The sequence below is a fragment of the Equus asinus genome, chromosome 1 (genome assembly GCF_041296235.1).
Source record: "Equus asinus isolate D_3611 breed Donkey chromosome 1, EquAss-T2T_v2, whole genome shotgun sequence".
Lineage (NCBI taxonomy): Eukaryota > Metazoa > Chordata > Mammalia > Perissodactyla > Equidae > Equus > Equus asinus.
Window position 1 is genome coordinate 127,295,509 of NC_091790.1, and position 19,111 is coordinate 127,314,619.

Here is a 19,111-nt window from a genome sequence, read left to right on the forward strand (position 1 = left end):
GGGAGATGTTATGTCAGCTTAGTGCTTTCAGTCCCCAAAGGTATGAAGTAATAATGCTTTTATTTGATCAGAAATATTTTATTTCCAGGACTCAAACCACACCTACATTCAAACGCAAACCACAGAGTGGGGAGAAAAAAACCCCAAGAGTCATGAGTCCTCTTGGCACGGGCGACACTCTCCACATCCTTGGCCCACTCCCCCATCATCTTCAAAACAGACTTGGACTAGAGAACTTACTAAAATCCTTCTGGTTCTACATGATTAAACAACAAAGACAAAAATATCATAAACCCGCTTTTAGTTAAGTATGTACAGTAAGTATTGGCTTAAATCACTCGTTCAATATGAAAAACTAGCAAAACAATTTAGAGCAAAAAAATGGCATGATGCCAAAAGCAAAGCCACGGAAAAGGCTGACCAGGCAGCCCAGGAGGTCTTCAGGTCCAAATAGCTAAATTCACAAAATTAGTGTACAAATTTTCAATAGCAAAATGTAAAGAATACTTCATACATACTGATAAGATTATTTATTGTCAACATCATATTTAGCGCTAAGTATTCTAGTATGTCATGCAAAATGTACAAACTTGTCAATTATGATATTCATAGAGAGAGAGAGAAAATATGAACCTTTTATTTAAGGAGAACTATAAGATTCTATATTATACTAACATCAGGGACTTATCTGAAAGTTCTCAAAAAGAGAACATTCTCGGAATTAGTGAACACTGTTCTCACAAAAATGACATAAATACTTTTCTATTACAAAGTCTAGCAGAATAGTACTTAATATCTCTAAACCTTAATAATTTCACAAACTGAAAGAAACTGATGAATAACTTTAAAAGTGCTTTTTAAGAAATAAAAGAGACATACAATGAAAAACTTTCCAACTATGGATTTAAAGGATGACCATATTTTATTGACATAATTTTTTGATAATGGTTTTGGAAAAGTGGACATGAAACTAATCAAGCAATCAAGAAACAGAACAATAAAATAAACTAAAAGGAAATAAAGAAAAGCATGCTACAAAATCTATATACAAGATAAAATTTCCATTTACAAGAAATAAAATTGACATAAACATGCAAAAGATGCACCAAGAAAAGTAGACTATATCCTTGAAGAAGGAAAATTAAACATGCAGAAAAGTAAGAGTTTGAGTTTCGAGAGTAACTAGGTAGTTTGAGGCCCAATTTACCTTCACTGTCTGACATGGCATGTTGGAAGTCATCCATGATGAATGCTATGTCACGGTCATAGCCTCGAGTCCGTGATTCTTCTCTCATGTGTTGCTGAACTTCAGGCAATGAGTGACTTGATCCAAACTGATCCCTGGTGTCTGCAGATATGGGTGGCAGGGGTCCAGCAGCAGCCCTGGCCATTCCCATTGGCTGGCCAACAGGACTGAGTGGACTTTCTTCTTCAGAATTCTGGGCCACAATTGGTATTCTTCCTCTACTCTGGCTAATTGGCAGACTGGTAGGCTTAGTTCTACCAGAAGGGGATGCATGACTAAAGGAAACATCTAGAGCTTCAGCTTCTTGAGCTTTCAGTCTCAGGGAAGAGCTGGAAGAGTCTCTTTTAATTGATAAATCCAGCCCATAGACAGAGGAAGGTCTAGACCTGCTGCCACTACCGTAGGGCTTGTCCGCTTCCTCCTGCAGAGCCGACCGGATGGTACTTCCTAAGGTGCCTAGTCCAGTGCCAAGAGATGACCCCATAAATTTTTGTTGGTCTGTAATATTTTTTCTGAGGCCAAAAGTGATATCATCTTGAAGAAGCCTTGCTCTGGAAGAAATGCCACCAATAGACGAAGTGCTAGAAGTCATATAGCTCGAATAATCAGGTTCAAGGTCTCTACTTTCTTGAATAGGTGAAAATTTTGACATTTTAGGGTCAATTAGTGATTTCTTATGTTTTGACTGCTTTTGATAAAGTATGGCTGCGGGTAGTTGTTTTGCTGCTTGTTTTTCAAGTGTGAGTCTACTAATGCTATACTTTTCAGATTTTGGAAAATGCCTATAGCTAGTATCGGCATGGTAATAATGAGAAAGACCAGTAAGGTGATCTAAGCTCTCTGCTCCTCTACGGAATTCCTGTTTAATCTGATGTTTCAGAAGTTTTAACTCATAAGGATCCTCCATTGGGTCTTCCTCTGCTTTCACATAACTATGCAATCTGGAGGAAGTCTGCAAAGGTGCTAGGAAATCTGTCACTTCTTGAGATCTACGTGTTTCAGTGGTTCGAAGGAGACGATCTGTTTTTGACAGATCCTTTTCATGAAAGCTAAACGCAGTGCTTAATGCTGCTGTTTCTTTGGTAATCTCTCCAATGTCATCAATTAAGACATAATTTCGTGGAGTATGATGGTCTATATCTGCATAGAAAGAATCTGCAGATATGCTTGATATTGGACTGCTTGCCATGCTACTTCTTTCCTCCAATCCTATTCTCAAGTCTAAGCTATTGTACTTACTACCAAGATGGGAAACAGCATACGTATTATCAGTAGAAACAGGAGCTATCATCAGTGGTTGGTTGCGAATCACCTCATAGTTTGAAGTTATCTTGGGCTCCAAATACAACGTAGTTTGCCGTGGCTTTTGTTGTATCACCATCATCTGTGATGGTAACTGATAAGAAGGTTGTGGAGTTGGTGGAGGTTGAGCTTGAGGTGTGAAGGACATTGTTGCCACAGCTTGGAATGTTGGCTGAGTCTGGTAAGGTGAAACTTGCTGATGATACAAAGTTTGTTGCTGAAAATGGGATTGTTGGGTGTATGGGGTAGGTGACTGGGTAGGAGGGGCAGGGGAAGAGTATTGGTATTGTGTATAAGGACTCGTAGGAGGAACTAGTTGAGATTCTGTTTGGGTTTGTGGTGGTATAAACTGGCTGAATTCAGTTTGGGGAGCAGTTCTTGGTCGCTCTATGCCATGCTGGCTTTCTATTCGGGTTGGTCTGGTGCTGCTCACCTCACTGTCAGACATGTAATCCCGATCCTCGGCTACTCCCTGGAGGTAAGCTCGCTCTCTCTTTTCTCTCTCCTTTAGTAATGCCTCTTTCCTCCTGTTAATCCCCATTTCCAGGTACCGTAACTTGGCATCAATCTCCTTTTCTTCCTCATCAAGTTCTGCTTGTTTTTTTCTAAGCTTTGCAGATTCCCTCTCCACAAGATCAAGCTCTCTGTCTATATCCTGGAGAATCTTCGCTCGTGCCATTGTGTTGGTTCTGCAGATCCTCCTCCTGGAGACTGTGCCCATTGTGCTATATGTCGACTGAGTTCCTGCGGAGGTCTCCTCAGGAGGTGGATTTGGAAGAGTTCTCTTAACTTTTTTCTGGGTGCCAGAGGGTGTCATGGTTTGAGAACCTTTTGTCTATAATTAAGTAAACAAAATATAATACTTTAATATCAAGGAAAAAAATAAAAGATCAAAAAAATTTCATAATTTAACATTGAAATAAAAATTTCATATATGTTTTAGCTGTGACAGTGTAGTAAAATAAAAATTTTATATATAATTGCAAGTATTAGTCAGAAATGCAGATAACTGAAAAATAATTTTTCCTTTTTTGGTAAATTATTATAATAAGTACTTTATTATTATAACTTCTGTAACATTAGAAGTGAGTTTGAAATCAAGCACAGAACTCATTGATAGGCAGGCTTATATTTTAGTTAGACTCTTAGGAGAACTGTAAAGACTCATTTTCCATCCTATTGAACACATATAAGATTATTTACTGAATATATTTCCAGAGTATTTGTTTTAACTCTCTGAAATTTAAGTTACTATTTGTTGAAGATGCTCACATAGTGCTGTTAAGTTCAATCGTTTGCTTCTATCTTTCCATTCCTACTTTTACCCCCTGGAGTGGCTGTCATTCCTATTTCAATCACGAAATATTTTGAAATGAAATCCTCAAATTCTTTAATGTCTTTCCTCATCCAAAAAGAATAATATAAACTAATTTCTCATTTAATCTTTCAATATTTTCACGACTATTAGGGTCTTATGTTTTCTTTCAACTTTATTATTCTTTAGTAATTTTAGCTTCTGCTTAGTGCTTTAGCAACTTCTACATGAAGCCAAAGGAACTGACTGCAATAAAAACCCATTGAGGGGCCAGCTTGGTGGTGCAGCGGTTAAGTTCGCTTCAGTGGCTCGGGGTTTGAAGGTTCGGATCCCAGGGAACCGATTATCAAGCCATGCTGTGGCAGGTGTCCCACATGTTAAGTAGAAGATGGGCACGGATGTGAGCTCAGGGCCAATCTTCCTCAGCAAACAGAGGAGGATTGGTGGCAGATGTTAGCACAGAGCTAATCTTCCTCAAAAAAGTGGAAAAAAATCCATTGAAATCTTTGCAGAAAAATCAGATAAAGTATCTCGGTGGTGGGTTGTCAGGTATTTTCCATTTCACTTGGTTAATTTGTTATAAACCTGCGTTCAAAAATCAGTGGTCTTGACAATCATACAATTTTAGAATACCAAAAGGCATGAGAGATCATTTTGACTATTTATAGTGAAAATAAACTCATATCCTCAAAGTTACCCAAGCATTTAGTAGCATATTCACAACTAGATCTAACGTCTTCTGCCTTCTAATTGTATATTTTTACAAAATTATTTTTTCTTTTTCTTACTAATAATCCAGACTTTAATTCTCTCCTCTTTCCTAATCACCAAATATTGAGAGCAGAAAAATAATAGAAAGTATGAAAATTATGTTTAATTAATTAGATCATATTTGTCTAAGACCATGTGCTTTCATCATCTTTTTATTATTTCCAAATTCATTTCCTTGGTGTTTTTTATTTACTTTCTGCTATAATTTTTATGCTCCCTTTATTTAACCTCGCTAATTGTTTCTTTAATAGAATTCATAATCAATAGCAATATCCTAAAGATCAATTGAGGTTTATGTATATTTCTGAAATTAAAATATTTGAATGCAAATTCACAATGAATTAATGTTCTGAGTATGTGAAATATGGTAGAGTGATTTTTAAATTGTAGCTTGATCCTCTCCACAGAGAAATCTCCAGGGATATGAAGAATTGGAGCCCCAAAGGCAGCTGTTTGGCACATTATTTATTCTCCATCACCCTCAATTCTCTTCATTTAATGCTCACAATTAAGTGCTAGAGTTGTTATGAAGATCAAATGAGACAACTGTGTAAAATATTTGGTACATATTGTAAGCATCCATGAAATATTATTTCCTTGCAAAATCCCCTTATTTCAACAGAAAACTATAGATTTTTGATAAATTCACATTCAAACTCTTTTTAAAATGTTTATTTGCAAAAAATGAATACCTATGTCATACTTTTTAATATCAACCGGCCATAGTGAAATAGTAATAAAGTGAAAATTTAAATCTTAGAATCATTTTCTTAACAATTTTCTAAAATACTGACATAGATATATGTCTTCTGCTTTTAAAAAGTTTTTCCACAATAACCTTTTCAATTCTCTGAATATAATGATGTTCAATAGGAAGCTGAAATTAGTTACTGTTTCTTTTTCCTTGACTTGCATTTGGTAGATCTGGTATATGCATAAGAATTTTAAAATTTAAAATGTTTACCTATACCATATGATTGTGGTTGTGAAATGGTTTGATAAAAGGAGGGTGTTTAATTGTGTTGCTCTGAATGTGTTATGGCATTGCATCATATGGAGACATTTAAGAGTAAGAAATCTCTTTCCCACAAAAAGAAGTTAAAAATACCCACCAATTAATGCAACACTAAATGCTGATTCGGGCAGAGAAACAGCACACAAAACAGAGAAGGTAACTATGGAATGGAGCAAATAGAATGAAAAGAAATTTCTGAGGTGGACACATTTTGAAAATTAATTTTTAAAAATACTGAAGGCATTCATTAAATGGATGCACATATTTTTTGAATGAAAGAATGAAGAAAGAGTAAAATAAAAAGTTTTGATTATGTTTAAAGGTTCTGAATCAAGAAGTAAATTTCCCAGATTCACTGAGTGGAATGAGAGTATATATGAAATCACAGGAAAAATAAAACTATGAGGAACCAAACAAAAGACTATTGCATAAAGAGTAATGGTTAATGAAGTGAGATCGAAATTGACATTAGTTTTTATTAATTATTGCTCATATGTATGCAATCTTTTTCCTAATTTAACTCTATGTTTAACAGTTTATAGTTCTCACTTGAGAGAGCAGGCTTAGTCAAACTCAAATTTTTTTTCATAAAGTCCTGGGTTAAAGAGTATTCCAGCTTGGGGATTTCTAACTATCCGCTACAGTTACAGATTTTTCATGATCCATGGCTTGTATTAACTAATGTTTTGTGTGCCACAGATGTGAGTCATGGAAACAAGAGACAAAGCTGGATGGTAGAACCTAGCTACTTCCTGACTTAGCCTACTTGACCAGTCTCCATGAATTGAAATAGCTTTGCTGTTCTCTACTTGGTAACAAAATAGCTTTTACCCTGACTATAGAAGTAGTCACAAAGTTGGAGACTTGTCAGAGTCTCAGCCATACCCTCCCGAATGAGAGGAAGCATAACACAGTGATTGAAAGCCTGGTCTCTCAGGTCAGACTGTACAGAGTTTCACTCCTGACTCTGCCTTTTACCAGATGTGAGACTTTCAGCAAGTTGCTTAAACTCCCTGGACCTCAGTTTCCTTATATGTAAGAGGAAGTTAATGTCTACTCTTACTTTATTGGTTTGGCTAAGGAGCAAATGAATTAAAACAAGTAAAGAGTCTACGTTAGTTATTATCCCAGAGGAGAGAAAGAAATATAACAGAGAATTTGAAGAGATGTTTTGCCAATTTATAATTTTAAAAAACCCTGACTTTTAAGACCATGAATAACTTCTAAACTGTGTATTTAATTCCATTATATGGATTTAATCCAATCCATATAATGTAAGAGTATAGAACCCAAAAACAGTGAATCAAAACAAAACAATGTAAGTTCTTAGAAAAGATCAAGAGATGTATAAAATGACGACATCAATCTAGAAAAATAGTGGTGTTTTCTAAGACTTTCCTTGACAACTAGCTTGGTAAAAGTTGTTTTTAGACAGATCTGGTGCCCTTAATCTGAAAAAACATATTGTACTAAATAAATGTATATATAAATTTAAACTATTTCAAAGTAGCTGTGTAACTAGCAGACCAAGAGAAAGAACAGAAAGTTCTTAGAGCGGAGGCTGCAGGAGGGCTAGAGGGACAGCTAATGTCAACGACAGCGCCTAGGAGGCAACTGTGGAAACAAACAAACAAACTCCAGGATCAGTTCTGCTGTCCGAAGTTATTGTAAACAACATTCTTCTAAGGAGAGTCTAATAATACCAAGCATCTTATATGGCAAAGGAAAGGAATTTTCCCGTGTTTTAAGGTGTCAAAGCTATTAATAAAAATAACAATAGCTAAGATATATGTACACACAATCCTAAAGACTTTGAATATATGCATGCGCATTATCTCATTGTCAAAAATAATCTAAGCTCAATCTAAGGATGAGAAAAGGAGGATACTATTTTTTTCAAAAAGTTGAACAAGCTAAAAATAGATGCTATACCAAAATTATTCATTGATTGCTATATATAATATGTCAAAATTCAATTTACTAATTTATTCCAGCAGTTGCTGACTAAGTATAATTCTAAAATGCATTGTTCTAGCTACTAAAGGCACAGAGCTAAGAGGCATAAGATAAAATGAACTTAAACCTTGTTCTCAAAGAGCTCATAAATCAGGAATATTTTTTAGGTTGTTATATGAAGAAACTACTTCAGTCTTTTGCTAAATAGCTCTTGTTGTCAATATCTGAGATACACTTCAAACCATTGTACTGTTAGAGACTTAGGAATGTATTTTCCATTTTATAAATATAGGAAGCCATGCCTGCTGTTGGAAATCAATGTTCACCATGATAATACCTTAGATTTTTAAGCTTGTTCTTTCAGTTAAGCGGGCAAGATTTTTATTAAGGCCCTTTACCTTTAGATAATGGAGATGTGGGTTTACTTCCAAACAGTTTAACTCCACATAGATTTATTGATAAATAAGATACTTTGACAAAATGTCATATAATTTTCTAGAAAAAACATAACCTCTTAAAAGATCATCTATATTACAAGTCAAAAAATGAATTAGAGCAGTATATAAACAGAGTGTACTGGGATCCACAATAAGAAGGGTTTACTTTCAGCCTGAGGAAGGGAAGATGGATTGAAACCTAAGGCCTGGGTCTTGAAGAATGGGTGGGACTTACAGAGGAGAATATTTTCTACGTTGAGGGAACAGTATGAAATGTAAATTTTCAGATAAACACCAAGAATTATCTGGTTTCATTCCGGCCTGGTGATGCATTAATACCTGTGATGTGGAAACACACTCGGAGAGTGTTCTATGCAAACACAAAGAGGGAAAATGTATAGAAAACAAACAAACATCTTGAAAGCTGTATCTATATTAAAATCTCCACTCAACCATTTTCTTTTTGTACAGATGGATAAGGCAACACTGGTTATTAAATTCTGGTAAAATTAACTCCAATACCATGTGAAATACCAGGGCAAACCATCAAACTGTAAATGTGCAATCATTGGCAATGATTTGCAATGCAGTGTACTGGGCAGCAATCAGTATGGCTTTGTCAAAGAAAAAACTGTGACATCCCAATTTGATTTCCTTCAATGATAATGTGCCAGTTCATGTAGATAAGACAGAAATGATAGATACAATATCACAGGGATTCAGCAAAGCATTTTATGCTGTTCCATGACATCATCACCAACATAGTTTTGGCCATAAAACAGAAAGCGGTCATATAATTTGTCAAGGACCTGCATGAAGATCATGGCTACTAATGGTCCAGCATCAATGTAAGTAATCGCAATTGATTAATATGTTTCTCAACCTTGGCACTAATGATATTTTTGACCAGATGACTCTATATTGGGGGAGCCCTGTTTTGTGTATTGTAGGATATTTAGTGGCATCTGTAGCCTCTTCTCACTAGATACCATCAGCACATCCTCTCCCAGTCACGTCAATTAAAAATATCCCTATGCATTATCAAATACCTGTGGGGAGACAGGGAGGCAAAACAGTCACTGACTGAGAACCACTGACGTAGGAGCATATACAAGAAGATGTCCTCAGGAGGAGATCATTGATCTATTGTATTTAATACATGGATGAAGAGAATGCTGGTATTTGTATGTCACAGTGCCTTAGTCTGAATAGAAAAGGCAGGGTTCTTAGAGGAAGTGGAACATGAATGTTGCCTTGAAAAAGAGAACTCTTGGGATAAAGGGCCAAAGAAAAAGAGACATTCTAGGCTATGATAACAATCTGAGCAAATTAATAAGAATAGAAATGTATTAGATTATTTTGCCTTCTTATAAATTTTTTTATGATCCTAAAAGTCATCCCTTTATTAGACAGAATAAATCTTACCTATTGGGTTAACATGAACTAATATTCAAAAGATATTCAACCAAGTTTTTAAAAATATAGTCTCCTTAGAGAACATGGAGAAAAAAATAGATGCCTCCAACTATGAGAATTAGTCCATTCAGTACAGAAGATTAATCTTTCTAGCCTAACTTCATAAAAATCTTGGGAAATTTTCCACAGCTGCAATAACTTAAAAAAAAATCAGAGGGGTCAGCCTGGTGCTGCAGTGGTTAAGTGCGTGCATTCTGCTTCAGCAGCCCGGGGTTCGCCGTTTCGGATTCAGGGTGCAGACATGGCACCGTTTGTCAAGCCATGCAATGGTAGGTGTCCCACATACAAAGTGGAGGAAGGTGGGCACGGATGTTAGCTCAGGGCCAGTCTTCCTCAGCAAAAAGAGGAGGATTGGCAGCAGATGTTAGCTCAGGGCTAATCTTCCTCAAAAAAAAAAAAAAAAAAGAAAGAAAAGAAAAAAAATTATTAAAAAAAATCAGAGGGTAAGGAATTGCCAGTCTGATTGAAAAATTATGTAAATGCTAGTTCTTTGTTAAAAGTTGTCTGTTACTCTAAGTTCCAAAGAAGGATCAATGGAATGTAATTAAAAAGAGATCATAACCTTAAGAGGAAAGGACAGTTAATCAGTTTGAGAAATTAAACACCTGAATCACAAAAGGAGATCAGTTGAGTAGCTAAGCTCAACTGTAAAATCAGGAAATTCTTCCATCTAAAAAATAATTTAAGAAAAAGAATTAGAACAGTAACAACAAAAAAATCAAAAGATTTATTTGATGTGAAAATTTAAAAAAATTGAGAACATTTTTAGCAAAAAAGAGACACTCACAGGTTGTACACTGTACTAAACACTGAGATTGTGATGATGAGTAAGACATGGTACTTCCCCTTTAACTGTGCAGTATAATATACAGAACTGGAGAGCAGAAATTACTCTCTGGGTCATTTGTCCCACTCTATTTGAATGCTCCTCATCCAGGCTTGCATTTATTTTGAATATGAGAGTAAGTCTTTGTCTTGGTGAGAAAAAGAATACTCATACATATTATACTGCTCTCTGACTTTATTCACTTCTGCTCTGTACCTGATCATTCATTCTTCTTAGGGTATAAATGTCATCTATAAAGATCTATGTCTTTCTGGCATTAGGAAGGTAGCTAACACGTCTAGGATTTTTTTTTCTCTCCAAACAGGACAGCTGTTTAAAATATATGAACATAGGTTAGCATATTCCTTTAACTTTGGGAAGTTAGGGTAGAAGATGATGATGAAGTTGTAAGGCAAATATAAGGATGAAAATTGGAAAATATGACTTTATACATCCTTCTTTGTAAATTGACTGGAAGCAGAGTTTCACTCCCTGAAATGTCAATGAAAACATTAATTCACCTTCAACGGGTCTCCCCTCAAATACCAACAGCTTTCAGTTTTGAGACAAAATCATAGTAGAATAAAAAATATTCAGTATTCTATCCTATGCACTGTATTATTAATAATGTGTTCCCAAAATAGACCCATTATTTACCACCATCCCTCCATCCTCCATGCCATCCCCATCCCCACGTGAAGCTAAAATATACAAAATGTTTAGTGCAAGGACTCAAGAATTTCTATTGCTTTAAAATGTGCAAGAAAAATAATAGATAACAGAGAAGTGACCAGTGAAAAATGAAATTGTAAATGATACCACTCAAGGTAAAATAATTTAAATACTGATAAAACATTTAAAATCCATTAGGCATTGCAATAGGGCACAGTGCCTGGAACATACAAAATAAGGCTATCAAATTTCTTCAACTAGAGTACTGTGGAATAGTTTAATAACTATTTCCATGACTTCAAACACTAAATAAGCAGTATCATCCTTGCTATGAGAATGTCTTTGAACTACCAAAAAATTATAGACACCTTTATCAATAAGCAGTCTTGAATCTTTACTGCCATGGGAAAAAACTTACCATTTGTGAATTTAATTGAAATTATTTTTAAAAAGTAGTTTTTCTCTAATTCCTCTAATATTCTAGTAGCAAGAAAAAAGTGAGAAACTAAATCACAGGACCCTATTAATAAGAGAATAAAAATAAAGTAATAGAATATATTTAAAAGTCACACTTATAAGGTATTTCTCAAAGTCTCATAGTACAGACAAAAACATTCTCCAATTAATGTTGTGAAAATTGCACTCAATATTTCATCAGACATCTTTAAGCTTTTCCTTAATGCATCTCTTGTTCCAGTTTGTTTTGTTTTCTTGCTGAAAGTCATTGCTCTTGGGCTGAGCAGCCAAGCAGAAAACTAGTTTCTACTTCACTGGACAGGAGCATTAGGGATGTCAGTCTGTGCAACACTTATTGCCTTATATTTTCTAGAACATCTCAAAGAGATTAATTTCTTTTCTTTCCTAAAATCTGTAGAAACTATTTTAGAAAGCCCTCTTAAAAGTTTTTTAAGGTATTTTTTGTATGTATGTATGTATGTGTATGTATTTCTCCCTCCTCCCTCTCTCCCTTCTTTCCTTCTTTCCAATTTTCCTTTCTCCCTTCCTTTTCTCTTTTTTTCTAACATTAAATCAGAAGGCTATACTCCAATGAATGGAACAAACTATGTTCTGTTCATACGGCCCTTTGATATAGTTCAGTATAATGGCAACAATATGTAGGTTTTTTTTCCCCAGATTGGCGACTGCTTTATTCAACTACCGCACACATATATGGAGTTCAAGAGGAATATTCATATTCCATGACAAATCTCAGAAAAGTGTTCTACTTAGAGTATTTTAGTGAAAGATTAGTTCTTCCTGAACTCATTAGAGTCCAATGACAGATGTAGAACCATAAGTTAGGACTGATTGTACACTGCCTTTGGGGCTTTCATTTATCATTTTTAATATTTACATCTTACACGTGGGTTTGAAATAGTTATCAGACATATGATCCTTGGCTAGCTCTCTTCCATAAGGTGACCAGTATTCTTTTTATTAATTCGTTTATTATTACTCTGTCACTAAGAGATACTCTTTCATTTCTAGAGTAATCTGCATATCCACTCAAGTTCTTACATTTTTAGTTTTTCTCTGTCTAGAATTTTATTATTTCATAAAGGAACAAAGAAAACAGCTTTCTAGGGGATCTCCTTACTTCAAGCTATCTCAAAGAGACCACGTTCAGTGTGTCAATCCTTTTTTTTCCTCCAAATTTCTCTACTGATGATTATGTGTCACCCCAATTATTTTGCCAGAATTTTAAGGATATGGTAAAAACTCACTTCCCCATCTTGTTTATTCTTTCTTCTCCTCATGGTCTTCCAAAATGCCATAATGTGTGTGCTTTTAACATTAAAAAGGGGGAGAGGTGATCTAAATTTACTTTTCAAACCTAAAAGTTTGCTAAACTAGCATAGTATTATTTTTTTGTGGGTGAATAGAAGAAAGCCATGTTACCTAATTTTTAAAAAATTACAAAATTTATAATTTAGGATAGTATTATTGAATAAAATGTATCGGTTTCTAATTTTTCTTTTAATCTATGTCACATAGTATTGTGATGAGCAGAGATAAGAAACAATAAAGGTTTGCTATATTTAAGTCAAAGTTTAAATAAAAGAATAATATCTTTGTTAACTAAATTCACTGTTAAATGGATACATGTTTCTGGAAGGGTTAATGCAACAAATAAAATTTATTATATTTTTATCAGTGATTTAGGTCAATTTGTAGATAAGATTTTACTTATGTATATAAAGTGTTCACATAATCAAAATTTATGAAGCACTAGGAAAAGTACATAGGTCAGATAAGAAACTGCTGAGAGAAAAAAATAAATGAAATTAGTTAAAGGTGATGTAATAAAATTAATTGACACACGAAACAGGAATATTCTAGACATGGGTACAAAAACAAAGGTAAGATAATTCTGGAATGGGGCAATCAGAGGAAGGTGGTAGACCCAAGATATAATTGATTGTCCATGCCACATACTGTACAGATGTCAAAAAGAGAAAGATTTAGACACATCTTTTGATTTATTAGTTAAAAAGTCACTGGATCCTGGGAAAAAGTTTCCACAGAGTGATTATAGTAGGTGAAAGAATAAACAGTAAGAGAGAAAGGAAAAGCAGTGATGGTAGATGAACTCTTCACAGATTGGTGACCAAGAGAGACAGGGTAGTGGTTTGGGGATGGGCATTCTGCGGAAGAGTACTCTTTAGGCAGAAAGGCATAAGTAAGATATAGTCTGAGTGTCAGGAGCAGAGGAGGGGAAATGGTTGAAGACACACAAGAGAGAAGAGTAAACAGACAAAGCCCTTATAATGATATCCTCTAGCCAGAGATAATACACTGTTTCAACAGTAATAACTAAAAGATTAAGATTTAAAATATATCAAATTACTTACTATGTATTGAGCATTATTAAAAACTTCATTTCATCTTATTAAATCTCTTTCTGAATTATCTTTCTTAGAGAGGAACTATTATTAATTTCAGGTTTCAGATATTTATAACTTTAGAGCTATTATATAACTTGGCCACACTTGCAGCACTAACAAGTGGAAAAGCTGGGACATGACTCCATGTTTGCCTACTGCTAATGCTCAGGTTTAAGTACAATGTGATTTATTTAAAGTTCAAAATTTTAAAAGCATTAAAATAACCTACAATGCAGATTTCTACATTAGCAGATATGATAAATAATGCAGATATATTAAGACAATGTGTTCATATCTGATACATAAAGTCAATGGTATATTTAAAGGTTTGGAGAAAGCAAATCATTATAAAAATCAGGAGAAAGAATACAAACTAAATTAATTATCAATATGAAATTTATTTTCAAATTTCTTGACATTTAACACACATCTGATATTTTTCAAACTGTCAGTCTTCATCTCCAAAAATAGCATTTCCTAAGTTTCTAGAAGATACGTTCAAAGAAATTAATATTATTTTGTGAAATGAGTTGGAGTCCTTGTGGAGGAGTCTAACATTACGTGTATACTTTAAATATTTAGGATTGGTGAATTCTATTTTTGGCCCTCTTCCATTTATCCAGTAAATATTGACTAAATCTGTATCAGGTACCATGTTTTGTGCTAGGCCTTGGTAACATAGGATGGATGACCCTGGCATTGTTGTTTCTGCCTTCATGCAGCTTTCAGAGCTTAGAAAAGTAACAGATACAGTCACCGAAAACTGTAATTTTACATGAAAATTTTATAATAAAAGCTTACATGTGGTTGTTAGAGAGTGTAGAGAAAGGAGTTTGTATCTCAGGTTGAGCTGATATATATAAGGCAGCAGAGGAGACAACGTGTCTAGTAGTTCTAAATGCTTAGAGGGAAAGTGCAAGGTCTGTAGGGGAGAGATCTCTTGGCAGCAGAACACATGTGCAAAGGCATGAAAACATGAAGACACATACAGCCCAGGACCTACAAAACCTAGGGCACAGTGTTGAAGCCTGTATGTATGGAGGCAGAAATAGTATCCAGAGGTGAAACTAGAAAGTGAGGTATCAGACCATGTAGGGCCTGAATGCCATGCTCAACTTAGAGTTCATCATGTAAGCAAGACGGGTCACTGAAGAGTCTAAGCGTAGAAATGACACACTCACACATATTCATTAAGAGAGAGCACTGGCAGAATTTTACTATTACAAATAGTATAAAATTTACTAAGAAATTTGACTTATCCTAAATTGCCCGAGGTAAATGTTAGCACAACATAAAAGCACTCTTTATTTCTACAAAAATAGATTGACTTCTGCAAAAGTAGAAGCTAGTGTCCAAAATGGCTAAACTGGTTTCTGCGGCAGATAATTTTTGAGCTACAAAATTGTAACCTTGGTCTCTGACTTCTAGTCTAATTTGTTTCCCAAATATACCAAGATAATACCTTCTTGAAACTATAGTTACTAGCTTATGTGCTCTTTATCTCGTGACATATAAAGTCTAAGAATGTTCTAAAAATCTTTTGGCTCCTTTTACAATCCCACTGATGGAGTTTCAACATAAAGATCCTAGTAATATATTTACTTACAAAATATTTTTGTTGTGTTCCCATGAGACAGACACTCTACCAAGTTCTTAAGGTGGAAGGGAAATGGCAACGCTACCAGTTTCTTAGGGTAGATGGGAAGATAGCAAAAATCAAAATCACACGGAACATTCAGAGTTATGAGGTAGAGGAAAAAGAGAAGGCATAGTTAAAGAGAAAGGTATGGATGCAGAAAAATTCAGCATCTGAAACTGAGGCAAGAAGGACAGTCTGGAGTGCTGCAGAGGAATTACTAAAAATACATCCAGGACAAGAATATTGGATATGGTCATTGGGAGACTATGTTTTTGGGGGTTTTTTGGTGAGGAAGATTGGCCCTGAGCTAATGCCTGTTGCCAATCTTCTTCTTTTTGCTTGAGGAAGATTGTCCCTGAGCTAACATCTGCGGCAATCTTTTTCCATTTTGTACGTGGGATGCCCCCACAACATGGCTTGATGAGCAGTGTGTAGGTCCGTGCCAGGGATTCAAACCAGTGAACCCAGGGCCACCAAAGCAGAGCATAGAGACTTAACCACTATGCCACTGGGCTGGCCCCGGGAGACTATGTTGTTACCCTTGAAATGTTTTTTTTTTTTTAAATTCTCTGCTTTCTTTCTATATTTGTTATTCTTGTGTACACACACATATATTTGTATATATTTATACAAATTATGAAATGTAACTAGTCATATTTTTGTTATATACAAAAACCTACCTGTTTTGAGAGATAATATATATTTTAGGACTTAAGGTTTGTATTTTAATGGATGACATATATTAAAATTACTCTCATATACCTCTCTTTTGTAGAATTTAAAGGCATTTAAAGGCCTTGCCAGTTCCAAATTATTTCTAACACTTACCTATATCTTTCCTTACATTTCCACTTCTGAGGCCAAGTCTTTGCATTAGTCCAGGATACCAGTCATTCTATTACTATTTATTCAGCATCTACTACTATATTAGTGAAGCATTGTTTTTGATCTTAGGGAAACAATAGTGAATAAGAGACACATGGCCCCTTCTCTCATGAGAGAAATACAGACATTATATGATAAAATATCAATTATAAATGTGCTATATGTTATTAAATGGGAGCTAGCAGAGAGGGCACTGCACATATATAGGCCCAGAGTCAGGTGAGAGTGTGGGATATTCAATAAACTAAACCATTTGGAGGACAGAGAGCAAGGGAGAGGATGGCATGTGATGGGTGTACACAGGTCGGCTGGTCCCTGTCAGCTATACTGATAACTTGTAAATTCAACATAATTTCAATGAGAAGCTATTGAACAGAAATGACTGGACCAATAAAATCTACACATGAAAAGCTATTACTTGGCTGCGGTGCAGAATGAATAGGATGGGAGTAAAGATAAAAGTAGGAAAACAAGTTAAGAGTTGTTTTAATGATTAAAAACCCCCAAAATCCATGATGCACCTTTGAAAACAGAGTGGTAGCAGGAACAGTTAAGGAATACTATACTACAGAGAATACTACGGATCTCAGACTTTGTTCTTAGTGTTTTACTGTTATTAACTCATTTTGACTTACAGTAATCTTATGAGATGGATAGTATTATCTCTACTTTATAAATGAGGAAATTTAGGCACAGCAAGATTAAGCAATTTCCTCAAGTTCACACTGCTGGAAGGTGGCAGATCCTATTTGAATTGAGGAAATGAGGAGTTTTGAACTGAAGCAGCCTGGGTCCAGAATCATGCTCTTCAATAGAGCATTTTAGATAGCAGACTGCATTAGTTACCATCTATTTCTGTGTAAAAAAATCACTTCAAAATTTAGTTGCTTAAACAACAATATTTGTTATCTTACATATTCTGTGTCAGCAATCCATTCATGGTTAGCTGAGTCCTCTGCTCAGGGTTTCTCACAAGGCTGCAATCCAGTTGCCTTCTAAGGTTGTGGTATCATCTGAGTGCTTGACTAAGGAAGAATCTACTTCTAAGCTCACTCATATGGATGTTGGCAGGATTTGTATACCAGAGAGCTGTCGGATTGGGGGCTTCACTTCCTTCTCCGTCTCCCTTGTTCCCTTCCATGGAGGCCTCTGTAGAGAAGCTCACAACATGGCAGCTTTGATGAAGCAGGCAAGTAAGATGAGCCAGGAGAGTGTACACAAGATGGGAATCATCGTGTTTTGTAACCTAATCTTGAAAGTGACATCGCATTATTTGTTTCCATATTCTATTCATTAGAAGCAACTCATTAAGTGCAGCCCACACTCAAGGACAGGGGATTCCACAAGGGCATGAATATCAGGATGTAAGGATGGATGAGTGGGAGCCATTTTAGATGCTGTCTAAGACAGAAAATAAATTGAAATTTATGATTGATTGCACATGAAGGATATGAGAGAGGGCAGAGTCAAGGACCCTTTGAAAGGATGTAAGGTGATTATAGATGTGGTGGCTGAGAGTTGAGGGAGCTTGTGTCTTCCCTGTGATGTAGGAAGTATATTTATCTACCGTAATTAGGACAGGGCTTGAGCTGAGTGGTAAATGAGAAAGGAAGCAGAGCAGCTAAATCTTGTAGTTTTTGGCAGTGGGAGAGTCTGATAGGGAACTCTGACTTTTATTTCAATATTCCTTTGTATTTGTCTTCCTCTGGAAGTGCTGACTAGGCCAGATGCAGATAAGGAAGAAGCAGATATTTGGATTCATTCAGGGTAAATTCTTTGCCAGGGCTGTGAGATAGATTAGAGAAATGGCAAGAGGGTTGTTGATGTGATGAATCTTGAATTATGAGAGCAGTGGAGATAAGAGGGCTGATAAACAGGGACAAAGTAGAAATTACAATGGAGTAAAATAAGGGTGAACTTGAAGAATAAATATGGTGGAGGTACTTATGTGAGCAAGCACTGAGAGAGAAAGTTGACTTGATGGTAATATGTATGATTTCTGAGTTAGATAATTTTCTGGTAATTTCAGGTGAGACAGCAATTGTGGGAATGGATGCACAATATGCAGGAGAAGCAGTGATCTCTGGAGGTGAATTTTAAGAAGGTAAAGAAATAGAGAACTAGGTATTAGATCATCATCCTCACAGATGTGGAAATCCTGCAGGACCTGGTAGGACTTTTGATGGTGAGATATCAGTTTATCACAGACAGGTGGAGTCCCATGATTGATATGCTTGTAGATGAAACATCCTGGATTGCACTGTTGATGCAAATGTATTTGCAGAGAGAAAAGCAAACATCCCCAGGTTTGTTTTGCTTTTCTTTCTATTTTTTAAAAGTAAGTTTCAGAGTAATTTGTTACACAGCAATAAGTAACTAATACGCTCATTGCCTTTTCTACATTATTGAGCATTTGAATATGTGCTTGCTTATCTTTCTGATGATCTGGTCTCACATTTTTTAGACAGATGGTCCATCCACTCTGACAAATTCTCGCTGGAGTGGTTGTGTCACATGTATAGACTCTTCACTGTTTTGTTTCACCTTGCCTTTTTGGGTTATTTTCTGTTGCAAAGCCTTGATTCATGAGCCAGAAATGACTCACTGTGGAGTCAGCAGGACCTTCTCTGGGTTCTTGCCTCAGCTTTCTTTCCTGGCTGATAGTTTCTACCAGGTTAGATGGGAC

General features: G+C 35.5%; 1 protein-coding gene across 8 annotated transcripts in view; it reads right to left on the reverse strand.

The window, feature by feature from the left end:
* The window catches only part of PCLO (piccolo presynaptic cytomatrix protein), a 377,354-nt gene that overhangs the window by 156,724 nt on the left and 201,519 nt on the right, over positions 1 to 19,111 (reverse strand). For all 8 annotated transcript variants that reach the window (XR_011502753.1, XM_070507399.1, XM_014843189.3 and 5 more), the window contains exon 7: positions 1,208 to 3,383. Coding sequence is in view for 7 of the 8 variants with exons in the window: in XM_070507399.1 (XP_070363500.1) it covers positions 1,208 to 3,383 (2,176 nt within the window). In the remaining variant the exon portion in view is untranslated. The remainder of the gene's footprint in view (positions 1 to 1,207; positions 3,384 to 19,111) is intronic.